General features: G+C 49.9%; 7 protein-coding genes and 1 non-coding gene across 8 annotated transcripts; 6 read left to right on the top strand and 2 right to left on the bottom strand.

Moving 5' to 3' along the window:
• Positions 1-932: 932 nt before the first annotated feature.
• FPOAC1_013173 (uncharacterized protein) lies at positions 933-5200 on the bottom strand (the record flags this gene model as incomplete). The annotated part of the gene is made up of 5 exons (XM_044857514.1): positions 933-1197; positions 1241-1479; positions 1545-1761; positions 2888-5006; positions 5056-5200. The coding sequence occupies 5 exons, from the start codon at positions 5198-5200 to the stop codon at positions 933-935; spliced, it is 2985 nt and encodes a 994-aa protein (XP_044701697.1).
• Positions 5201-6115: 915 nt separating this feature from the next.
• Positions 6116-6198, bottom strand: FPOAC1_013172. Its single transcript has one exon. It is a non-coding gene; the product is annotated as a tRNA-Lys (tRNA).
• A 382-nt stretch (positions 6199-6580) lies between these two features.
• On the top strand, positions 6581-7162 carry FPOAC1_013171 (uncharacterized protein; the record flags this gene model as incomplete). The annotated part of the gene is made up of 1 exon (XM_044857513.1): positions 6581-7162. One exon carries the CDS (start codon positions 6581-6583, stop codon positions 7160-7162), a length of 582 nt encoding a protein of 193 aa, XP_044701696.1.
• A 1667-nt stretch (positions 7163-8829) lies between these two features.
• FPOAC1_013170 (uncharacterized protein) lies at positions 8830-9654 on the top strand (the record flags this gene model as incomplete). The annotated part of the gene is made up of 1 exon (XM_044857512.1): positions 8830-9654. One exon carries the CDS (start codon positions 8830-8832, stop codon positions 9652-9654), a length of 825 nt encoding a protein of 274 aa, XP_044701695.1.
• A 3399-nt stretch (positions 9655-13053) lies between these two features.
• Positions 13054-13666, top strand: FPOAC1_013169 (uncharacterized protein; the record flags this gene model as incomplete). The annotated part of the gene is made up of 2 exons (XM_044857511.1): positions 13054-13616; positions 13660-13666. The coding sequence occupies 2 exons, from the start codon at positions 13054-13056 to the stop codon at positions 13664-13666; spliced, it is 570 nt and encodes a 189-aa protein (XP_044701694.1).
• An 874-nt stretch (positions 13667-14540) lies between these two features.
• FPOAC1_013168 (uncharacterized protein) lies at positions 14541-16190 on the top strand (the record flags this gene model as incomplete). The annotated part of the gene is made up of 1 exon (XM_044857510.1): positions 14541-16190. The coding sequence occupies one exon, from the start codon at positions 14541-14543 to the stop codon at positions 16188-16190; it is 1650 nt and encodes a 549-aa protein (XP_044701693.1).
• Positions 16191-20185: 3995 nt separating this feature from the next.
• On the top strand, positions 20186-21822 carry FPOAC1_013167 (uncharacterized protein; the record flags this gene model as incomplete). Its single annotated transcript, XM_044857509.1, has 2 exons — positions 20186-20691; positions 20745-21822. The coding sequence occupies 2 exons, from the start codon at positions 20186-20188 to the stop codon at positions 21820-21822; spliced, it is 1584 nt and encodes a 527-aa protein (XP_044701692.1).
• A 483-nt stretch (positions 21823-22305) lies between these two features.
• FPOAC1_013166 (uncharacterized protein) lies at positions 22306-22914 on the top strand (the record flags this gene model as incomplete). Its single annotated transcript, XM_044857508.1, has 1 exon — positions 22306-22914. One exon carries the CDS (start codon positions 22306-22308, stop codon positions 22912-22914), a length of 609 nt encoding a protein of 202 aa, XP_044701691.1.
• Positions 22915-25545: the final 2631 nt, after the last annotated feature.

The raw sequence follows: 25545 nt of genomic DNA, 5'->3' as shown, positions 1-25545 counted from the left end.
ACCAAGGGGTTCAGGTACTGAAAGACCTTTTGGAGGCCTTTATGCTCCGGTACGCGAAATGACAGATTTGCATCGGTGATCCACTGGACAATGTGGCGCTGGAACGTGGTCTTGTCAAATCGAGTAACCAACTCGTCGTGAAAGTCGTCCCTCTTCCGTTTCTTGGCTGCCAAATCATGAAGGGTTAGTTGATTAGGGGGGCGCTACTGCATATATCGTGTTGCTTTTGATGGATCTGGATGAAAAATATTGTGGGCCTTGCTGAGATGACCTTCAATGTTCCGAGTATTGGACGAGACGTAAGCCTTTGGCCGGGGAACGCCATGCTGGACACAGTGACAACAGAGCCAGGTATGGGGGCCAGACTCATTGCCTTTGGACCTAGCTTGAACGTCATAGCCGTGAGCCCAAAACCAGCCGGTAGTTTGTCCAGTTCGAGCTGAGAGGACCCAATGGCTGCGGACAGCCTGCGATACTGCATCCCAGTCTTTGATGATTGAACGGCTGCTGCGAGACGAGGAATCGTGCATCGGCAAGGTTGGATCTCCTGGATAGGATATTTCCGATATGTTAGCATCAGTTGCGTAACTAAATAAATCGCTTTGAGATGCCATTTGGGCAATGTTCTGGGTGGCATCAAGGGCAATGAGAATCTGCCAAACCAAGACCCAATCGAAAAAGGGGGAGGGCGTGGGGAAATCGGGAAATGGGAGGACGGTTGGGGAAGGGATCGTCAGAGGTATCAATACTTCGGAGTAGGAGGATGCCATTAGTACCGAGAAAGTACAGCTACCTTACCCAATTTTCACCAGCCGTCTTGGCATCTATCTATATTTCGTCTATCTACCGGACCTCCAGGTAGATAGATAGATGACCCACATGCCCTCTGGTAGATAGATAGATGTAGATCTACATCTATCTACATCTACATTTCATCTACATCGGTAGATAGATTCGCCAGCCTGATCGTCATCCTGATATTCGTCGTCATCTCCATCTTCGTCTTTGTCTTTGTCTCCGTCTTTATCCTTAGCTTGTCTCTCTCTGCCGCTAAAGAACCCGCTGTCGTGACTGCTTGGAGCCCTGTCCCTCTCGAGCTCTTCAGCAACATCGCGCAACAAGCTCCACTGCTCATCCGTAAAGCGAACGGCCCAGCGTTCAAACGCTTCTTTCCGCCCAATGCGATTATCGATATGCCTTCCAGCAGAAGCTTAAGTAACGGTGGCCGACAGACTTATACTGGCTCATCGATTCTTCCTTGCCTTTGCAACCGAACGGCACGCCGCTCGGGGTTACTGATGAAATGCTGTTAAGCCACTGCAATGTCTCGGTCGGCACGCTGTCGAGTCGCCAGCAGCAACGTTGAACCTCACGATCGAAGCTCTCTCCAAGCCGCGTGAGTAACAGTCGTTCACGAGCTGCCTCCTCATCTTCTTGCCTTCCAGCTGACCTGCCTGTTACTTCCCTCGCTCGTAGCCACTGGGCTCAGCCCAGTGGGCTGCGTCGTGAATGTTGATCAAGTCCCCGGAGCCAAAGTGTCGTACCCAGCCTAGCCTCTTGGCCCACGGTGAGTCACGGTCGATATCTTCCTTCAAGTCACCCTTCCGTAGTCGTACGGCATCTTCCTCTTCCAGTCGAGCCTGACTTGCAGCAATAAGCTCATCCATAGCACTCCGACTTGTAGCATCAGCTGCATTAGCTGTATCGAACGGGCCGTTGCTATCGCTGTCGTCTCGAACGATCCAGTAGCGCGCCCGATTCCTTGAATTTAATTTAATTTCCTTCCCCCCATCCACGTCTGTAGCTGCACCTTAGTCCATCGTTCCTCTGCTACACCATGCCCTGCCTCTCGCCAATGACGGACGATATTATCCCGTGCAATAGTAAGATATCGGCATGCGCGACAGCTATACCCTCCTGAAATAGCAAGCTGTTTAATTGCCTGACTGTTATCTTCGGGTGTTATAGTAAGCATCGGGTCAGCTAGCTCGAGCGTGCCGTAGTAGTCTTTAATATCCTTCAGCACTTGTGTTACGATCGGCCCCTATAGGCAGCTGTAAGCACCACTGTAATCGCTAGCATAGTGATTATGGCCCGATCTTTTGCCCTGTGGCTTAGCGGTTAGGTGCAACCGTTACACTATGGGTTAGGGTTAGGTGCAACCGTTACAACTTGGCCCTTCAGCTGATGAACATATCGAAAGTGTGACTCGATGCCGGCGCCGGGTCGGATAGCTGCTTGACATAGCCGGCAGATCAGTATCTGATAATCCTAATTAAGCTGTATGATGTCCTCCATTGCTGCTTGATGTCGCATCTCTGATTACGGTGACAGAAAGAGAAGAGATTAGTAGTCTTGTTATTCTTATTGCTTTTTTCTGTTGATTGGGAGACCTATACCTTGAAACTGCTCTAACCCTAAGCTGATGCTAGCTAACCCCAAGTGTGGGGTTGGGGTTGTTTTCGGCCAATTAGCTAGCCGACTTCAATTAAGACGATTTGGACCAAATTTCAGAACCCCACAACCCCATTTTGGTGTACGATTTGACCCAAATCGCCTCTTAATAGTTCCTAGGGTCCCCCAAGGGACAAAGCAAGGATATTTAAAGATGAGGGACATCTCTACGCTCCAGGGATCATGACAACGTGCATCGTCAAGAGGGGCATGGGACCGGATAAAAACACAGAAAAAAGTGATAACGTTAATCGTCTGTGAATAATACAATACCTAGGTACAACAATGCCTGAAAGACATATTGACATTGCTGCAAAGTGTTCTTTAACAGCAATCCACAACGTTACTGTCCGCCAATACTTTGGGGTCTTCTCTAGCCTCCCGAAGAATATCCCTCATCCTAGAGTATAATACCCTGTCCTCTCGTTCCCACCTGCCACCATTAGGAAACACCGCTTTCCGTAGCCGGTTGACCCATGGGATTATAGGGTGGCAGTATAATGTGCAGTTCGCCTCCAAAATCATCAGGAAATCTCCTTCGTCGTCAATTACCCCCTTTTTGGAGATTGCCAACTCCTCCGTCTCCACAAAGTTCCACTTATCAAACCGTGGAACAACTCTACCCTTGCCGGGCCCGTTATAATGAATACATAACCAAAACAAGACCCAGAAGAATGATTCCAGATCGTGCATAAAGGAGTGCCGCTCGCCTAGCAACGCCCCAATTGCCATGAAAGCCCGTGTTCCGGTCTTCCCCTTTGCTCCTGATGCAGCCTCTCGCGATTCCTTGATGGTCAGGTCAAGATCAATCAAGAAGGAAGGCCAGGAGGGGTTATCATCATCCTCGTTGATCATAAGATTGTTGACCGAGATATCTCTGTGAAGGAAGCCTGCCCTATGCAAAGATTCATGCCCTTCGATGCACCGCTCAAACGCAGCAAGCAGAGCTGACCGGGAGCTCGCCTTGTAGATAGGCATCCCGTAGTCTCGGAGAATGACACGCCGATGTACACGATTTGGTAATGAACTGGTGACCCTCGTTGAAGACACGGAACAAGATCGCTTGCTAGAAGGAAGAGGAGCGCCAGCTTGGCTAGATGACCGCTTTCTGCTGGCACTGGCGCTGCCGCGACCCTCTCTCGATGTGCCAGACACGACGTTGTTCCGCCGGATTGGTCGTTCCGGACGGTAGTTCGCAGCTTGCGTAATATCCAGCCCTCTTCGAACATTATTCCGGATGTCATCATCTGCCCCGTCAATCTGTACCGTCTCGTGGTGATAGTACCGGGCTACGTTAACGACACCCTTGTCAGTCGCCTCACGTAGTAGTTCGCCTTCTTCATCTCGTTCCGGATATTGCCACGAATCCTTAATGACAAGCAGCATCTCCGGCCGTCCTTCGGGATGGGCTTTCCAACATGTCGTCGCTCGACCAGCTATGCAAGGCGCCCGCTGCATCACCTCGTCGATGATGATCCGCTCGGTCGAACCATTCCGATCGACCTCGATGAATCGCTCCCCGTTTGCCGTCATGATTGTCGGGTCGAACCCTAGCTGCTCCTCGTTCATCCAGAGAAAGCCAAGGATCGTGGACACAAACTGACGCCCATCTTTGTTAATGTCGAACTGCTCCGATGCGATGCCCCCGAGCCGGTCAAATGCCCATACCCTCATGAGGGACCCGCAGATGGTAAAGCCCAAGACGAAGCGACGGTCGTTCTGCGCAGCCAACACCTCCCTCGCGTACCTCCCCAGATCAAGCCACGCCATCGAGGCCTTGTCGGCGGACGGGTTGCTCTTCAGCTCTCCAGGCACCAAGATCTGCGACCAGTGGCACCGCGAGTCTTTCCCAGCACTCGTATCCTTGACAAAACCGACGTCCAACTTGCGCTCTCCTGTAGAACCTTGTATTGGCTTATTGGGCTGGGCAAGAGGCCGTCGTGGATGCCGATGTGTTGGGATTGACCCGTGGCTGCCTGCGAATGCCGCTAGTTTGTCGCTGAAGTCGGCAAACCAGCTCAGCACATCATCCTGGTTCGCATCCCTGGGCCATCCCTTCCAACCGTCCTCAAAGAGTGGATCACTACCTTCGAGGCATTGCTCGAAGAACGCCTGGGCCGCTGTCTGAAGTTCGGTCACGCCCCCAAAGTATGTGCTGTGAAAATTGCGGAGCCCGACATACATAGGGCCAAGCTCCTCCTTCAGCACATCGTCCACATATTTGCGATGCTCGGACGAGTTCGCGAAGCTGCTGGTATTGCGCAGCCATGGAGTCTGTTGGATGGAAGAAGCTACCTGTCGGGGAGGCGGGGTGGATTCGGTGACGGCGTCATAGACGAGATTCCAGATAAGCGCATCGTCGGATTTGTCGGCGAGCGTTAGCCGTAGGAGAGGTTTAATTCGGTGGAGGTCGAAGTCATCAGAGTCGAGTGAGAGTTCCAACCGCAGGAGATCGCTGCGGAGTGTGCCACGGCCTGTCCTTGCGGGAAGTGCACGGGCTGCAGGAAGATTTTGCGCCACAGAAAGGAAAGCAAGGACGAGTTTCCGGAGTTCTATATGGTCAGAAGACACACCAGAGTAATGCGGAGCCGGCTGCCTTACCTTCTTGGCCAAGCAGCTCAAGAGCATCTGGAGTACAGGAAATACTCGCACCTTCACATATTGAATTGAAAGAGCCACGAAAGGTATCAAGGCCATTCCCGATAGGGTTGGCTTCGATGACCTGAGAGTACGGTTGATTTCCCATCGCGCATGGAAACAAAGAATGAATGAATGAATTTATTCTGCCCGGAGCAAGCATGGAAACAAAGGTCTCCACGTCCCTCGTGTCTGGAAGGTGTTCGCCACTAGGCTGAGTCGGTGTCGGGATTAGTTTGTTCCGGGAACCTTAGTCAGCACGAGCCCCTTGTGCCCCACAGACACTGCTGAGCAAAACACGAGAGCGCGCCCGTGCAGTCATCGAAGGGTCGCAGGGACAAGCGAGGCTGGGAAATGTGGCGAGGAGTAGGGATTGTGATGTTTGAGGGTTATAGGGCTAGAAGTCGGAAAAGAATGTAACGAGACTTAATGTTGCGGGCCCTATGAGGCGTATCCTCCCGGGCGGAATAAATTCATTCATTCATTTGTAAATGTTACAGTCGCGTCACGTAACCCCAAGCTGCCGCTAGCTAACCCCAAGTGTGGGGTTGGAGTTATTTTTGGCCAATCAGCGACCCAAGCCAACGTGACTCGAATCAAGTCCAAATTGTAAGCGAAATTCTCCATTTTGGTGGGCGATATCCGGCTAATCGCCTCTTAATAGTTCTTAGGGTGACATTGAGGGTCGTCGTTGGAGTCTCAGGATAGAAGCACTGGTACTGGAATGGTCTGTTGTTACTTTGATTCGTGACAGGCTGCGGGAGGGCATTGCTGAAATGTGGCATTATCTTCGCGTTACGGGGGTTACTAACTGTGAGAGTTGTTTGTGTAGATGATAACAATATTGCGATTAGACTGGAATTAAAGTGTTGCAATACATCTTTGTAGATGGCTATCGTTGGATTCTAGGAATAACGGGAACTCAGACCCGACTGCAGAACACACAACACAACAAACTCCCCAAAACTCCAAAAATGCAAAAAAGAGATGCCTCGCAAATGCTCGCAATCGAATTTATAGGAACAGCCCGATGCGGGGGTCGAACCCGCAACCTTGAGATCGCGTACTCATAAGAGTCTCACGCTCTACCGATTGAGCTAACCGGGCGTGGCTCTGATTGGTTGAAAGCCGAGGTTCAATTTGGGCAACATGAACACGGGAGAGAAGGGGGAAGCGAGACACGATAACTTCATTCACCTGAAGATGTTGAAGCCAATCTGTCCCTGCGGTTCTCGCCAGAAAGGGTGCAAGCATCGGGGAACCGGTACAAAGTAAGTCTTCCCCGAAAGTGATGCGAGTGGCTGGCGGCACCCCGGTAGAGCCCACTCTTGGCCAGCCATGATCCTTGGTTTAGTGATGTCGTACAGGATGTACAACCGTGTTGTACGTACGTACGTACGGCACGACCCACAATGTTCCCAACGAGGTAATTTGTGGACCATATCTTACAAGTACGGAGCTGTACAAAATCTCTGCCATTCTCTCCTTAATGAGGGTAGCGTCAAAAAGGTGCCGCCTATCCAAAGCTGACGCGGCCTTCGTTTGGCGACAGTTTATCGACCTTGGCCGGTCTAACTGCAAGAAAAGCAAGCGATACAGGTGCCGTCACTGCCAGAAGGAGTTTGCAGCGACCTCTGTTGGGAGGCCGAAAGAGCACCTCGCTACGTGTGACAAATGGCAAGCTAAGCAGCGACAAGAGCGTCAAGCTCGAGATAACGCCGGCTATCTTCCCTCATATTCTGAAGCTGTACAAAAGAAGATAACGGAGGTCGGAGTTCAGCATATCTCTCAGGACGAGAGCCGCAGTTTCGCCTATGATGCCGCCGCCGCTGTAATCGCCGGTGGTCGCCCCTTCAGGCTGAAGGCTTCAGCCTCTTCGAGAGCCGTCGTTGGCGTTATTTCTTCACTCGCATTAAGCCTGGCTGGAAGCCTCCTAGCCGTGCCGTTATCACGAGAATTCTCCCCGAGTTCTATCAGGAAATCCATGACGAGGTTTTCAAACGCATCACTACGCGTTATAACACCTGAACCCAAATGTCTCTCCTCTTTACTCGATTCATACGGTCGGTAAACCTTCGACTTCGAGATGGCAGGCTTACCTGGCGTTCTCTGAATTCAGACCCCGAAGTCCGCCAGCCTTCTACTTGGGCACCGACAAGTGATGAGGTGTCGGCGGCGGGTTCCTGAATTGTTCAATTAGGAAATCCGAGTTAATGTGACAGGGGTCTTCCACAGGTTCAATATTATGGACATCAACAATCCACAAAGCCGGATAATAACGTGGATGGATTGATTCCCTACCCTGCTTATTAGGGCGGCAGTTTGACCCCAAGACCCGCCTTTGTACAGTTGGCTGCAAAAAGTATTCACAGGTGTGCAGATAAACCCTGACTTCTCCAGTTAGTAGCTTCAATTACCTTAGGTACTTGATACTAGGTTATCCTCCTGATAAATGTATGATGTAACGTATTGAGAACCTGGCAAGCTACCCTTGACTAGCTTCCGAGCATCAGGGCTACCTGTACACCTGCGAATACTTTTTGCAGCCAACTGCAAACCCACCCCACCCACAACTCATGATGTAAGGCGACAGATATACTTGTAAGAAAACGCTGCCATTATTATAGTTACGTAACAGCTAAAAGCCCGTCGTATCAGCCGTGGGTATTATGGGCACTTCCGTTTCACATTGCCGATACAGAAGGGAGCAGCTTTCAAAATCCCGACAGAAACAAATTGATGCCATTTAGACAGACAGAACCGTTATGCTTTGCCATGCGTCGAATTCAACGCTTGGCCGACTGCAAATGACGCTAACTTCTCGCTGGAATCAGCAAACCAGCTCAGCGCGTCGTCCTGGTTCGCATCTTGGGCCACCCCTTCGGGATATTGCTCGACGAAAGCCCGGCTACACCGCCAAAGTATGTGCCATGAAAGTTGCGGAGCCCCGGCACGCATGATGGGGCCAAGCTCCTCCTCAGTACGCCTCTACGTCACAATCATGGTGGAGTCTGCACTAATTGCATCCTCACTGACTCCCGGCTCTAGCGTCGCCTAAGCCCGAGAACTAGCCTCGCAAGCTAAGCTGACCTAGGCCTCCTAGCTTCTGGCTTTCGCTTCTCCCCTATCTATTTTTCCTTTCCTTTTTATTTTTTTGTTGTTGCCAGTTCTTCTTTTTGGATTGTGCCTTCCCTCTCTCTGTCTTCTTTTCGTCATATTCCTGTTGACGTTGACCTCTGAGCTTTCTCGTCTGCGTACCCACCTTCACGCATTGATGGTGTGCTTCGCTGTAATGTCATGTGAGCTAACGACAAAGCTAAAAGTGACTAGCGGCCGATGTGGACACAAAGCGGTAAAGACCACCCAGATCATTCAAGTTAGACCAAAGCTAGGCACGTTCCGCCAGTGTCCAGGACTGCTTATCTCAAGCGATCCGAAATATTTCGGCGGTGCACCTGTCGGCCGGTACTGGATTGCTGACCCTTTCGGGCCGAAATCGACAACAGGCATGAACGAATTGTCATTTTTCGGGACCGCATCACTTCCACGTAGACCAGTCGGGAAGGTAAGGCGAGGGAGGGGTGCATATGCAGGGTAGGTACAGGGCGTGAGTCGCGGCAGAAATATGAGACTGAGCTTTTTTCTTTCTTTTTTCGCTATATTTGCGAAGCCCGTAGCTGCGATCTAATCCAATTCGGACATCCCTTTAACACTCTTATGAATACTAATCTCATGACCATGGAGTCACAAGAAATTAATTCTGGCTTGTGCATGCGTCTTACTACTCTATTTCTTTACAAGCTTAATAAAATATCGTGTTTGCGCCGTCTGCGGAAACATCCAGGACGCATTCTGCTAGTCTCATCCAAGCTCTGCATCAAGGCAACGGCCTTCACAACACTGGCAGAGGCAAACGCTATGCTATTCGTGGCACGAAACACATCTGTACCGGTCCCAAAGGTGTACTGCAGCTTCAAACATAAGGACCGTACGTACGTGCTCATGGAGAGAATCGCAGGCCAAGACCTGGCGCAAGGGTGGACACAAAGGTCAGAGGAGTCCAAGGCACGGATTCTCGCACAACTCAAGATAATAACGGCGGAACTACGCAGTATTATCCCCCCAGATGGTACCGGCGTTGCCAACGTAGATGGAGGCCCGATCTTCGATCAACGTCTTCCTGACAAATCCTTCTGGGGCCCCTTTGCAACAATCCAAGACTTCCATCGAGAACTACGCCATGGACTTGAACTCGGAGACAATGAAGAAGCTTTTCCAGGTCTACGGGAACTTATCGAATTTCACAACGGGCCATGGCAGAGACCAGTTTTCACCCATGGTGACCTTAGCAGTCTTAATATCATGGCGGTGGACGATAAGGTTACTGGTATTGTGGACTGGGAGTCAGCGGGGTGGATGCCGCCGTACTGGGAGTACACGACAGCCTGGCATGTCAATCCACGCAATGTCTTCTGGCGGGACGCCGTTGATGGGTTTCTTACGCCTTTACCACATGAATTGGAAATGGAAACGATACGTCGGCAATACTTTGGCGAGTTCTAGCAGGATATCCTCTAACTTATACAGCATTTATTCAACATAATTTGACAAGAGGGCCTGCCGTTTCTGGCAGGTCTCACGGTACCAACTCCTTTCTTTCAAGCAGATCATACGTCGACACTCTTCTGGTATCAAACTGTCCTGGGGCAGCCTGTCCGTCAAATCGATGCTGCATTGTCTTCTCTTCAACGTACCACATAGCTGTGCCACGGACAGTGGCCCAATCTAACACCGAAGTGCCCAATGCCTTGTTGTCATTCTGCAGTGCAGCCAATGCCTCTCTGACCCACTCGACACAGTTCTGTCCCCGCTGCTCCGTCGTGACTGGTACACTCTTCAATATGGCTTCAAGAGCCTTCATATTCGTGATTTTTGCCACCTGAACACGGACCAAGACCATAAGGGTAGACGACGTACCAGTCTCCTGCTCACTAAACTCCCAGGCTGACTCTGTGCCCAGTGCTGGATAGCCACGCTATGAAACTGAAACTGGGGGGAGTTTCAGTTTCATGAAACCGGGCGTCAGTATAGTTTCAGTTTCATATGAACCGGTTTCAGTTTCATACGAAACAATATCCAGTTGCAGTCCAATTTTTTGACAAGCTCGGCATCGATATGCACCTTATCTCCAAGTACCCCAAAGATGTTTGGCATTGTCTGCCTACCTACACTACCAATTCCCTAGGCTCGCCATCACTTTCTGCCCCCTTACTCCTCTCTATATCTTCTTGGAGTATCCTTACAGCCGCGTCGATATCCTCCGCTTCCCTAAACACCCCTGCAAGAAGCGGCCTGCTCTTTCCCTTTGGAACACTTATCCAACTTTTAATGCACTCACATGCCTCTACCATTTTGGCAGACATGCTACTTCTATCCCATCTAACCTGCCGTCTTGCGCCTGAGAAGATTCGCTCTGCTTCCGTAGACATGGGGGGGATGCAGAATATGTCAATAGCCATACGGCAGAGGAGGGGGAAATTCTCTCGCTGGGTCGGTTCAAGCCACCACTGTAAGGCCGTTTGTTGTCCAATCCCAACCTGTGAGCCCTACGAAGTATCATCAAAACCAGGCCATTAGAAGGCTTCAAATTACTTACATAAATAAAGCGGTCGAATTCATCCTTCACCTCACTCGCTGTGCTGTACACCTTCTGCCTCCAGCGATCAAACTCATCGAGTTCTTGCTCTTTCTCCTGTTGTTCATCTGGGAGCTGGTAGCTCTTGTAGTCTGTGGACCAGATCTTCCTTACAGCCTTCACGGCATTGCTGACCCAGGCTGGGTTTCTCTTCCACTGCTCACTCAGATAGCTCTTTCGGAGTGCTGGGTGGAGGAGAATACCGGCCACGTACACCGGGGCTTGTTCGGTAAGCTGGTAATACTTCTCGAACTTTAGCCAAGCCACGTGAAAGCGCGCGTAGAAGCGTGGGCCACTGAAAGCCCGGTTTTTAGTCCGCGTGAAGTGATGATGGAGGAAGTCCATATGGGAGAGAACTTCATCGAGTGTATTCTCCCGGCCTTGGCGCACCGAGATCTGGTGGAATACTTGTAAGAACGCATGAATATCTCATAGTTCGTTCCAGTCGTTGTGGTCCAGTGCATCTTTCTCGATTTTGGCATGATTTTCTTGAATCCAATCCATGAACTTTGCCCGATTCTCAATTGCCACGTCAATGAGGCGAAACCATGAATTCCAACGTGTGTCATTGTCCCTCGGCAAGGCCCTGCCAATCTCGGCCTTGAAGTCGTTGTAAATGCTGGTAGAGCTCCTTGAATATATGCACAAGTTGTGGAGTTTCCCCAGAACACTAAACTCCCGCCATTCCTCGGTAGCTTGTGCCTTCGTAATAATGCCCCCTTCTTCTCTTTCGGATAGCCTGCACAGCCGCTCATACGCCTCATCAATCCCCTCTCTCTCATCCTCTTGAATCTTCTTTGCTTTACTCCGAAAGAGGAAGGCTTGAACGATGAGGTTCATGATGTGGCCACTGCAGCGTAGTCGCCTGGCAACCGGATCTAAACCATCAATCTCTTTTGCGATATCGTCAAGCATAGTGTCGTTAGCGTCGTGGTTATCCATCGTAAAGTAGCCAACCTTTCCTCTGAGATCGTACTCTTCGACAACCTCCAGGAAAGCCTTGGCTTGCAATTTCCCGTTGTGGCTTCCTTTGAACTCGCGCAGTGACAATAACGCTTGAGCGACTCCTCTCGTCTCCGCATCTACAAAATGGACCACGATTGCCTGGTATGCCGCCTTCTGTTCCGATGAGGTCCACATGTCAATGGTGAAGTGGACCATAGATGAGAGAGAATTATGAAGCTTCTTGACGAGCCCTTGTTTGTGTTGAGCGAAAGTCTTTTTGAGAAGCTTCGGCACCGCTCTGCGGCTGCGTAGGAGGACGTCCCGGGCCATATAGTTGCAGGAGAGTATAACAGCATGAAACTCGGGGTACTCGATGAATGTGTGGGCGATATTGCGAACCGCAAGAAGCCTGGCAAGTGCTTCCTCGAATGCAGGAATATTAATAGCGTTTGCCAAATATTTTTCCTCAGTAAGGTCTCGACTGGCTTGACGTTCCTCCTGCCTTCCGAACAAGTCCGTAATGGTGCCATGTTGCTGCTTCTTCAGATCCGACCTTTCCACATGCTCTATCACCCGGATGCCATGAAAGTCCCGCAGGTGCTTGCGGGCTCGACTCAGGTTCGTCGTTATCGAATTAGGTTTTTTTGTGGAGTCGCAGTGCTTGCAGTACCAAATTTCGTGGTATGAGGTATCGCGAGCTTTCTCCCCTCTCTCTTCATAAGGGCCACGCGCCTCGTTCCAAGTGCTTTTGTTCGTACGGCCTTTGGCGCGCTTGCCAGCCCGATCAGAGAGAGAGTGATCCAATGTGTGCTTCGCGGGAACGGGAGAACCAGGAGAAGCTGACCCCAAGAGCTTATCAGAAGGCTCCGATAACAAGGGAGCGGGCGAAGCTGATGACATGTTGTCGGACAATTAATTCCACGGGGATCAGTGATGGCACCAGTCAACTGATAAGAATTAACAAAAGAACAAATGAAATTGAACAGCCATGTGTTCGGGCATAGCTATTTAAGCTCATGTCGTTAGGATTGGAGTCCTTGATGCGACAAGCCGGATGTGAAACCAGAGACACGACTCTAAAGTACGGACCGCGTTTTATATCCAGGCGCACGAACCTAGTGGTGATATGCGACACATATTTACTATTAGCAAGTTTCTAACTGCGTTGAAGGCATTTGGTTTGCGAAATTTTCTTGGTTAAGTACTAAGATATTTGGGAGTCATCGGGCGTATATGAAACATATGAAACCGACTGAAACATATGAAACTGGGGGAGTTACTGTTTCATACGAAACCGGGTCCAAGGACTGTTTCAGTTTCATATGAAACAGTATGAAACAACACGCGTGGCTATCCAGCACTGGTTACCCGGACGGGGTACCGAGATAGCCACCGTTCGGTATGTCAATACAACACCAGCTATTCGAAATGTCTTCTTTCGTGGGGGCCAGATGATTATCATTATCAGCTACAACAAGGCGAGGGCATCGAATAATTACGCCTTCTATATCGTCCGGTATCTTCCCAAGCAACTTAGCCAGAGCCTCTTGAGATATCTCGCTATTATTCGCCCCGTAATGGGTTTTATCGCAAAACAGCTGAAGTTACCCCATTGGTCCGACAGCGAGTTCTTCTTCCCCGATCCACGCGGAAAGAGCAGACATCTTACCTCCACACAAGCTTCCAGCATTCTTAGGTCGTTAACCCAGGATCTCGCTACGCCCTGGACTCTATCGTCATATAGACAGGCTGCACTTGCAATTGCCAAGCGATACATCAGCAAGCTCGTTGAGAATGCAAATTTCTATTCTCCTACGGAAGCAACCAATCCGCTGCGGATGTTTGCAGCCGGGGCCGGTCACCATCCGCGAATGTTACTTACATCGTATGCAATTGATAAAGCGCTCCCATCTAGGCTGCAGCCGGAGCTCTTAGATATGTATTACCGACTGTCAAAATTATGGCAGGATTGGAATCAACAATACGACCGGCAGAATGCCGAGAGTACAGAGCTAGCATCTTGCAGCCAGAAGCGGGATGGGATACACGCTAATCCAGAGCTATTAGAACGGCAGCCAAAGAGAATCCAAAAAAGCGATCCCATAACAGACGGGGATGCAGATAAACTAGGTGACGGCTTTATCTATAACGCCCAGTATCGGATACTGATATGTGTTTCGTGCGGGTCAATGATTCAACCAGGAGTAAAGTCATTCTATAGCCATCTTAATTCCGTACATCGAATTACTGGGCTGGCCTGCAAAGCTTTAATAGGGAGATTCCAGACGTACGAGTTACGCTCATTTGATAAGCTTCGTATCCCGACGAGAAGGGTGCCTCGAATAAAGGGCCTCACCGTTCTCAAAGGCTTTCGGTGTAATATCTGTCTCGAAACCCCTGGGCTATCTTATTTTACAATTTCTGGTAATAAGATCAGAGATCACTTGACTATCCATGACCTGGACATAGCGCCTATCTTAGCGCAACAACTGCATAAGTTTCAGTCTTGTTACCTCCAGACGTTCTCATCGGCAAAGGGGAAGATTAAATATTTTGAAATTGAATTAAGTGAGGATAGAGACTAGATATTATTAAATCCTGTATTTATTTCCCTCAGATGGCTGATTTATCTTATAAGTGGATTTATTATAATATTGACCCTATAGTGAATATCGCCCAGACCTCCCACGATTTGGACGGAAAAGCCGAGATCGTGTAGGGCGGCGAGGATTCACGGGCTGATCGGGTACCCTGGCTTGTCCATACCGGGTTCCCCGCGCACCTGCAGGGTCTCCGCGACGCCGAGATCATGTCGTCGTATGCATTACCACGAAGCGGGGATGATGACGATGACGATGACAGAGACGGAGACGGAGACGAAGAAGGCAGCGCAGTTGACATGGATACGGACCTCAGGCGTATTCTTGCCGCAACCGAGAGTACACTCAGAGATGCATATAAGCTATGCAGCGACAAATCACCCGATCGTAAGATGACGCAGCAGCGTGCGAAGAGACTAAGCAATTTCCGCAGCGACGATAGCCATATGAGCAGTGCGAAAGCCAGCAAATTCCGCAGCTTTAAGAACGAGTCATCCCTTACCTCCTATTTCCGGATCACAAAGCAGCTGTTGGCATACTATTACCGGGTGGTATATCGTGTGGATGGCCATTTCACAAGAGAGGGTGAAAGCCATGCAGTGCCGCAGGACATAATCGAAACAACCCCTCTGCAACGACAAGCCATGGAGGATGTCATCGGTGCGTTGCGGAGGCGAGAAAAGGCGGCAAAGGGGAGGGGGGCGCCAAGTTGCGATAAGAAGGAAGGTATAGCTACCAGGGACTATGATGAGTGTGACGCCGAGCTGAAGCACACCATCCGCAAATTTTACATCTCGCTCATCTGCCAGACTGTCGGAAGCAGGCCATTCCGGTCTGCCATCTTGAGCTTCTGTGCTATGCTCAGCCGGACGAAGGCTCTGACGCGCCGGGTGGATAACGAGCAGCACAAGCGGTGCACATGGTGCGAACCAGGGAACTTCAACAGCAATCTATCGGCACTCACCTGGACTGCCCAGCTCATCCTGTTCGACTTCGTGTGCTTCCAGAAGCAGGACGACGAAGACGGAATCCCCGATCTGCTGGATCAAATGTGCAAGAAGTACTTTCAGCAGATGGCGGAGACACCTTTCGGGCATGTACTGCAATGGAAGCTATATCTCTTTGCGGCCTCCCGCACCAGTCTTACCAAGCACCAAGCCCGCTGGTCCCTTGATGGGGAAACGGTCGACTATATGGGGACGAAGCTACACATGGAACAAGTGACACAGCTGGTCGAGTCTGAGTTCCGCCAGGCGCACTCGCTTCTGTATGATGAGCTCTTGTTTGGAATGAGGGACGTTGCTCCGATCGAGGCGTGGAGGCTGCACGACGATCTAGATGTAGACGACTACGGCGCTTCGTGGTTGACAGACGGGAGGAATCGAGAGATACTGGCGGGGACGCATGACGCCCTGCTCCGACAGATCGAAGAGAGGGCGGATCTACGGCAGGTATTCGTGCGGCTGGATCCAGACGGTGGGGTTCGCCTCTGCCCCAAGGCGATAGCTATCTATGAGGCGCATGTTCAGGAGTTCCTCAAGAGGATGCTGGCACCCATCTCGGTTCCTTCGGGCCCTCCATTACGCTCCCCAGAACTACTCTCCATCACGTACATCAACACGGGTGCCCGCCGCCGATCGGTATTTCTGTGGGAGAAGATGGTCATGATATATGTGCGATACAGTAAAAGCCAGGAACAGACCGGGGAGGAGAAGGATAACATCAGGTTCCTACCCCCGGCCGTCGGAAACCTCCTCTTGACATATCTCGCGTTCGTGCTGCCGTTGCGTCAGGCCTATCCACAAGTCAGCAACGACCCAGCCCCGCTCAGTGTTGCGAATAATATGGCAATAAAGTAGTATATTGCAATACATACCATATAATATGCCTTTTCTGGTATTGTGATAATATGATATGAAGTCTACGATATTGTGACAATATAATATGAGGATGTCCATATTGGCAATATATTATCTATATTGGGCTGTTAATTCTTGGGTGAATTAGCCCCGTGAAAGCTGCAGAACTCGGCCTTACCCTATATAAGAAGCAGGGATAGCTGGCATTTTATTGGCCATCGTTCACTTCCACGCACTTCTTTGTTGACAATTAGACCTAACACGCGATCACGCATGAAAGAAACGCGTGAGGGAGTGCAGACCATGTTGGGTTGGGCCATCTTCGCCTCTGCTCCCCCCATTTCTTTTTTTTTTTGTTTTTTTGTTTTTTTGTTTTTTTTTGAAAATCACTCGTCGAACTCAACTTTACAAATCTAACTGCCATGCCTCAACAACGCCTCTCTTTTGCGCAATGGTCACAACGAAGAGGGTCGTCAATTTCTGGCGACCTTCTGGAGTTTTCCAGCCAGCAATCGGATGATCTGGACGTAAGCCAAAAGTCCAAGTGCCTGTCATCTCAACCTCGCACCGTCTCCACAACCTCCTCTACCAAGCCCAGAACATCATGGGTCTTCTCTCATATGCCAGACGAGGAGGTAGAGACGAGATACTACAATCAGCGGACCGGAAAGGAGGAGTGGCGCTGTAAACATTGCGACAAAACCTATGCCTCTTCAGGGGGTACTGCAGCTCCTGCAAAACATCTCATGGACCCTCCTCCTGACGGTCACGGCCTGCCAAAAGGAGCCCCGCGAAAAGCGAAAGTTACAACTATACGAACTATTATCGAACAAGCTCGTGTTGCGGCAGAAGAAAATCCCCGAAAACGCCGTCGACTCAACGATCAATCCGGAGACTCGATCGAACCTGACCAGCTCGAGGCATTATACGTGAGGTTTATCACGGCCTGCTCGATAACGTCCTCTTGGCTATGGATTTCGTTTTGGCACAATTCGAAGCAGGGAAGGAGGCATATATTGACGATCCGATAATGGCGCCCATGTATAACTCTGGCTGGGCCAAGTTGGACAAGTACTACCGGCTCACTGATGAATCGCCTGCCTACGTTGCCGCTATCGTGCTCCACCCTTCGCATAAACGGCACTACATACAGGAGAGCTGGAAAAAGGAGTGGGTTGAGTCGTCAAAGAAGTTGATGGAGACGCTGTGGAATGACTATAAACCCGTGGAATCACCTCTTCCTCTCTGCGAGGTCCCATCGACGACCACGAACGAGTTCTTGAACTGGAGGAACAAGCACGTGCAGCCGTCGCTCGTCACGGATGAATATGAACGATATTGCAACTCTGAACGGGTTTACGGGTTCACAAGCGCCCTTGCATGGTGGCTAGAGGAGACACAGCAGAAAAACTACCCAAACTTGAGTAAAATGGCGGTGGACATACTGTCAATTCCCGCAATGTCTGCGGAGCCGGAGCGGCTCTTCTCCGGGGCCAAGATAACCATTACAGATCGTCGAAATCGGCTTGGTAGTGATGTAGTTGAAGCTCTGGAGTGCCTGAAGTCATGGTTTGGGATACGAGAGCTTCAAGGTGATGTACTTTAGCTGCCGCAGTGGAATAACCCAGATCACGTGCAATATATGGGATGCATTGTCATACTGGCAATATATTGGGTTCTTGGCAATACAATACAATATAGGCCAATGTCATATGGCCTAATACAATATGCACCACTTGGCAATACAATAATATTGCGAGGCTTCCATATTGCCAATATACGTATTGTTTATATTATTCGCAACACTGCAATCATTGATTTAAAGGTCTCTCCAATACGTAGCGCTTTGCTTTTGATGGATCTGGATGGAAGACACTGTGTGCTTTGCTGAGGTGGTTTTCAATGTTCCGGGTATTCGACGCGACATAGGCTTTTGGTTTGTGGACTTTCTGTTGGGTGCAATGGCAGCAAAGCCAACTGGATGGGCCCCGTTCGGTGGTGGCAGTTTTGGCTTGGACATTGTAACCATGAGCCCAAAACCATCCAGTGGCTTGTCCAGTTCTAATTGAGAGATTCCAATGGTTACGGACGGTTTGAGAAACTGTACTCCAGTCTTTGACGGAAATTAAGGTGCTGAGGGACGACGATGAATCTAGTTTTGGTAGATCTGGCTGACTGGATAACTCTGAGCAATTATTTGCATCAGTTACCGATTGACTGAACAAGTCGCTTGGAGTTGGCATTATGGCAGATGCTCTATACTGGGAGTCGACTGTATGGTATGCCACTTGGCATTTGAAAAGGGGGAGCTGTATCAAGAGATTGACCAAAATTTGCGATGAGCTTGAGGAAAAGGTGGAAGAGAAATGATCTGACAGGGGGTGTTGGTAGGTAGTAAGGTGAGGGTACCGGTACCTTGCTTTGGAAGGGAATTGCGCACCAAAAAAAGTCCCTCTAGTTTCCATCTTCATCTTGGCGTCTATCTACATTTCGCCTACATATCCGACGGTAAGATAGATAGATAGATGACCCACATGGTCCCCTGGTAGATAGATAGACGTAGATCTACTGACAGCGCTCTCCACCACTTCAACGGAGGCGAGGGAATGGTCTAAAGAAGAGATGATGGCTTATCTGGACTGGAGGAAGGCGGAAGATGACCGCATTGAGGCACGGGGCGTTGCAGAGATGGGAGAAAATCCGCCGGCGATCATAAGAAAAAGCAACGTTAACACGGAAATGCAGAAGGAGCAGTGTATTGTAGTCAAACTGTAACGCAGCAGAAGACTAATGAGGTGAAATGCTTGTTTGGTGGACAGCATTCCCTAGCTAAGTCGCGACGTTCGAAAATCAAATCCTGACGTGAGCCCTGAGGTTCACAGGACCCGCGAACTAATGGGGACCCGTTCCAGGACACTATTACAACGTTAAGTGACGAGAAAAAATACAGCCGCAGTGCTCTGATCGCGTCACCTGATAGTGGGCAACTATTTCCCGATGGAAGAAACGGAAGAGGGGTTGCTTGAGTACGTCGATATATTAGGAAGGTGTGAGCGGGGGAGGTGATATATGTCGACGGATGCACATGAGTGGCACCGGATGGGGCTATCACATATTCGGGTCAGCGTTCATTATGGAAACAGCCGGTACGGATTACAAAACACTCAGACGGTCTGAATTTATAACGGCGAGAAGGACATTGAACTTCATACAGCCTGGTTCGATGTATTGAGGGATCGCTAGCTCTCATGATAATCCGAAAGCAGAAAGGACGTGTAGAGTCTTTCTGGGAGACCACTGTTGATCAGCTGCAGCGTTGCGTCTCCAATTACTTCCTACAGTGTCTCTTCGTTGTCCAACGTATGTATGACGCGGGTGCTGCACCATTTATGGCATATCCGTAGATGATATGATATTTAGAATGCTTCTGATTGGCCACAAGCCGAGGCAATCTGATATGCAGGCAAGGTAAACCACGGAAGCATATCTCCTGAACCCATCCAGTCACATTCAAGAGCGCAAAGCAACTTTCCATACTTTTGCAAGATGTGACCTTTCTCGCATTAGAGGTGCGTCCGTCCATTGCCGAGAATAGTCTTCTCTTCCCTCTTCAACCCCCTTGGTTCATCCTTGCAGTTTACGAGTGATAGTCAGTACTTAATACACCAAGTTCTCAATGGAGTAAGATTGCGACCCTCTACGTTATGTATGACTCACCTCATTAGGTATGCTAAGGGAGATCAAGACGTGGCTGGTACCCTCCCAAGCCTCATGCAGAGACATCACAAGGACATGGCCTCGTCGTTGTTTGGCACACATGAGGTGAGGTTTGGCATAATGTGTTTGAAGCAGCGTGACATGAATTGCTTTTGGCGCAGAAGCATAGGTGTATATCTACAGATGCCGTCTCACTGCCAAAGGCTAATACCTACAGATTCTTGATGGAAGCATATCATTCAATTTAATCACTTTAGACCAGGCAAAAACATTTTACCATGTTGTCGGCAGTCTTCATCCTCTTGGGCGTTGCCATCGCAATACTCTACATTCGCACCAAACCTCGCAAGAATGTCCCTCCTGGTCCCAAGCCCCTCCCCATTCTTGGCAACATCAGAGACATGCCAGATGGCTCAACTCCAGAATATCAACACTGGATCAAGTTCAAAGACCTGTACGGCTCGATAAGTCATGTCTCAATCCTCGGTCAATCGCTCATTATACTCCACGACCGCGACGCTGCAAACGCTATCCTAGAGAAGACCTCGACTAAGACATCTGGACGGCCACAGTTTATCTTTGGCAACGAAATGTGCGGCTACAATCAGATTCTTAGCTTCAAGCCATACGGGAAACTGTTGAAACAACATCGAAAGTTGGTCCATCAGCAATTGGGCACTAAAACAGCAGCATCGCGATTTAGGGACATCCAGGACGTGGAATCACGCCGACTTCTGCTGCGGATCTTGGGAAACCCTGAGAAGCTGTTGACGCATATTAAAACGTGAGTACCTGTACTTCTTTATGAATTGCATCTTGTTGACTTCCCTGTTCAAGCGAAGCAAGCGCTATAATACTGAAAATGACATACGGCTACAGCCTCGAGCCGGAAAATCCGGATCCACTAGCGCTCTTGATAGAGCAGATGATGGCCAATTTCTCACTCGCATTCATCCCTATGAGCTGGCCGGTTGACGTCCTACCTTTCCTTCGGTATCTCCCAGAACCACTTCCAGGAATGTCCTTCAAGCGCATAGCACGGGACTGGAACGCCAATATGCGCATGGTAGTCGACGTGCCCTACAACTTCGTCAAAAGGCAAATCGCAAAGCGGTCTAATCGACCATCCTATGTCTCTTCGCTTATCAAGCAACACGACGGCGATCTGGATGAAGAGACCGACACCGCCATTAAGCAAACCGCCGCAGTCATGTACGCTGGAGGCGCCGATACCACTGTTTCGTCCATTCGTGGTTTTGTACTAGCTATGTTACTTTTCCCAGATGTTCAGAGGAAGGCACAGCAAGAGATTGATTCCGTTGTTGGGACCGAAAGACTTCCGCAATTTGAAGATCGGGATAATCTTTCCTATGTCGATGCTTTGGTCAAGGAGGCACTTCGATGGATTCCCGTGATCCCAATGGGAGTCGTTCATTCAGCTGATGAGGATATTCACTACAAAGACTTTGTCATCCCAAAGGGAGCATCTTTCCTACCAGCAACATGGTGGTTCCTCCATGATCCGGCGATCTATTCAGACCCATCTTCCTTTAACCCGGACAGATATCTAGAACCACGGAATGAACCGCATCCCAATTTTGCCTCATTTGGGTTTGGTCGCAGAGTCTGTCCCGGGCGCTTCCTCGCTGACGAAAGTCTGTTTATCAGTATTTCACGTCTCCTCGCTGTCTTTGAGATAAAGAAGGCTGTCGATGGGCGGGGCAATGAAATTGAACCTCAGATAAGTGTCACGCCAGGTATAATATCTCATATTCGTGACTTTCCATATGACATCAAGCCGAGGAGTGAGAAGTATGCAGATATTATTAGACAGGTTGAGGTTGAACATCCATGGGAGCAAGCCGATGCTAGGTTTCTGGGCGAGGACCTGTCTCTGGATTCGGAAAAGGTTTGAAAGAACTTCATTGAAAAAGGAACAAACAGTATGGCAACCGTAAGAAAGGTTTGAGGTAGCCGAGGAAGAGTCAGGACAGGGAGTAATAAGACAACAACCTCTATTACGACGATAACTTGAACTTTCAAATCTCCACTCCCATTGGCCAAGAGTGTCTCCACTAGACGCCGATTGGCCAGATGTGTGTCTCCACCCAACGATTGGATGACAGTGTTGTCGACCTGCCAACGCTCTCATCCTTTCCAATCCAACACAGTCAGTCATGGCTGATTCTATCCTTTCGATGAACGTTTGCAGGAAATGCAAGCAGGAGAAGTGTCAGATGTAAAAACCACTCATGCATTGCTCTAAGTGGGGATTCCCATTTTGGTGGCGTGTGGTGTAGTTGGTAAAATCTGACAATTAAGAGTCTCATTGCCTCAGACCTTTTATTTAATATTTTATTTTTTAAAAATAAAAATAAAATAAAAACCCTCTTTCCTAATGGCACTATTTAGTCCTCAAAAGGAAGGCCTCGCAGCCACCCTATCTAAGCCTGGGGATTTTTTTGACTGGGAGCATGCATTCCGCATTCAGGCTGAGCGTCTTGACCTTCAACAATACCTCAAACGGAAGACTTTCCTAAGAGACAAACCAGCCATTCCAGACATTAGGAAACGCAAATACACAAAGACTGCCCAAGCCCAACGGACAATACGATCCAAGACTCAAGAGTCTCAAGAAAGCACCCAAGACGATATCCAAGAAACTGCCAACGGGACGTGGGTTGTGTCTGACCTAACTGAGCAAGGCCAGAAGACCTTTCAGCAGGACCTATCTTTTTATCAGTTAGAAGAAAGGATCTTCAAAGACGAAAAGAAGGCCCTTGGCACCCTCAAAGACTGGGTCTTACGAACAGTCTTCCCCAGCTTCATCCGGACATGCTGTCAACCACATGGGTCAATATACGAATGGCATCACAACCTCCGTGCACGGTGCGGAAGATCAGAAGCAGATGAAACAAGAGATTCTCGAAACAGATATCTAACCCTGCTAAAGACAGCTCCAAAGACCCAGGGATGGACATCTTACGAACGGGAATCGAATCGATAGATTCATTCGATGCCAAGTCTTACGAATATCGAATCGAATTTCTTGGCGTTCGATTCGATGCGAATCGAATGTGGTGTTTCTCATTCGACATACGAATCGAACACGGCACATTTTATTCGCTATCGAATCGAACGGGCCCAAGCGTTCGATCGAAAATCGATCGATTCGGTCGAACGAGTGACGCGGCTCGTTTTAGCGTCACTTCTTGAACCCGTCAACCGGCCCGGCGGCCCCTGGCGGTACCTGACGCGACCGAGCGTGATTTGTCGTCTTGAAGGCCCAGGGTCCGTGTAGGTGCTAAGATGTGTTAGTGTATACCGGTACATCTAAACCCCCGAGATTTACGGGTCAGAATAGGTATCGTGCAACTGCAGTAATCATGCTTGGCCGCAACCCACAAACGACTGCTTTCTAAAATATCAAAAGTAATTTATTGAATGGGACCATTTCCCAATTTCCACGAGCACTATGTCAAGCGTGGGCGAGGTTGAAAAGCGAATCCTCGTGGCCATGAAATGCGACTAGTGCTGTTTAGGGGTTACTTGCGTAGCTGTGGAAGAATACGTGAGTACCCTGGTATCTTTCTAGCACATTGGTATAGGGTAGGCCCGTCTTGCAACTACTCCCCCATGAACATCCATCTAAACACATGCTGGTTTTCTGTAGATTGGAAGTAATGCAAACAAAAACTGCTCCATTTAGACATCTCCCTCAAGAGCTTTCTATCGGCGTCAGTGTTCTCACACTCAGAAGACCATTTCGACCTTGAAGTCTCACATGTCTGTTGCATCTTCAACCTGTATTGGTCGACTAACTGTCCAGACCCAACGTAGTTATTCCCCGCTTTGGTCACAGGAACTTGCGGCCAAACCCAGCCAGCCCCTAGGTGGATGTACTAGCGACTTCATAATCGTCAGAGTCTGCCAACTTGAGTGACAAGACCTTCGATTTCATTGGTTGCTAGCGCAGGTGTATATAGCACCTAGAGAACCGTCGAGCACCAGTGATTGAGCCAAGAGGCGTCTTCGCGTGGGTAGTCGGACATGGTGCGCGAGGTCATTATTCTCATTGCTGGCGGATGCCCCTTTCATTCGTACAAGACCTAGCCAATGTAACGGAGATGGCGACCTGGGATTTTTTTTTTCGTTTTCGCGTCGACAACGCGCGTACATACGCGTTATGCTGGCCTCACTGAGTTTTGCTGTCATGGAAGCGGTATAAGTTGGGCACCGGCGAAGCCTCGATGACTCCAACCTTTCTACAAGCTGGCTCGATTCGCGCGACCTAACGTCACGATGCCCGAACCATTCTCTTCAAGCCGTCCCCCATCGATTGGGTCAGGCGCAGTGGAGTGCGTCGAGTACTCGTCTTCGCCGCCTGTGTCTTCTCCAGGAATCTCGTTACCAGCGACACCATCACTCCGTTCTCGCGGAACGGCTGCCGACTTTATTCAGGTTGATTGGACACTTTGGGGCCGCCAAGAGTGGGCCAAATGGCCCGGATTCGAGCGCTATACTGGCGGTCAGGACACGAGGGCGTGGTGGCAGCAATATGGGTATCGTGTTGAGGACCATTCCACCTCGCGGCAGGGCAATAAGCTCAAGTGGATCTGTGCCGACTGCTTCGCCCGAGGCTTCAAAAAGAAGTCTGACTTCTGCTTCGTCTGCTCGACCGGAGCCGCTATCAAGAACCACCTTCGCAACGCCCACGGGATTTTTGGTAAGTACGTGCCTTTCGTGGATAGCTCAGCAACATGCGTGTTCATTTGGCAGGCCCCAAACGACGTTGCCCGGGGCGTGCGAGCCTCATCTCTGGGCGGCCAGACTATCACCCACTTCATCGATGCCGACTTGAATAATCCTCACGACCAGTTTCTTGTCAGCAAGCTGCGTGGAAGATTCAGCAGCAAAGGCCTCCGAATACTCCTCCTCGACTGGATTACCTACCATAATCTGCCGTTCAACATTGTCAATACCGAGCGGTTCCAGGGGATCCTTCTCTACGGCAATCCCCTCATCGATGTGACCCACATCCCCTCTGCAAAGACGCTGCTTCGCATGCTCGAATCCGAGTATAGGGGTGCCGTTGGGCCGGTAACCGAAGTATTGCGCAGCGCTCGATCCCAGATCCATTTCTCCTTCGACGGTTGGACATCCAAGTCGTACACTTCGTTTCTTGGGATCAACGCTCAATTCATTGATAACCACTTTGTCCAACACCGAATCCTCCTTGGCCTTCGACCTCTCTCGGGCAGACACAATGGTGCTTCACTTGCTGATGAGGTCGCTGATACGCTCGCATTCTGGCAAATCAACGACCCGGACAAGATTGGCTACTTCACGCTGGACAATGCTGCCAACAATGACACCTGCATGGACGGTCTTGCCTTTGAACACGGCTTCTCACCTGAAGAGCGACGGATTCGCTGCGCTGCGCATATCTTCAACCTCTGCGTGCGGGCAATGCTATACGGTTCGAAGCGGGAGAACTTCGCGGCAATCATCGCTGCGGATGGTGACGATCAAGATGACGATGAGGAGCTTGTTGATCAAGCTATCGACGAGGCCCTGGATGTAGAGATGGAAGACGGCACGGACGAAGACTTTGAAGCGAACACTGCCGTTGGTATCC

Source organism: Fusarium poae (assembly GCF_019609905.1).
Source record: "Fusarium poae strain DAOMC 252244 chromosome Unknown contig_1, whole genome shotgun sequence".
NCBI classification, from domain to species: Eukaryota; Fungi; Ascomycota; class Sordariomycetes; order Hypocreales; family Nectriaceae; genus Fusarium; species Fusarium poae.
This window is presented reverse-complemented; position numbering and strand designations above follow the sequence as displayed.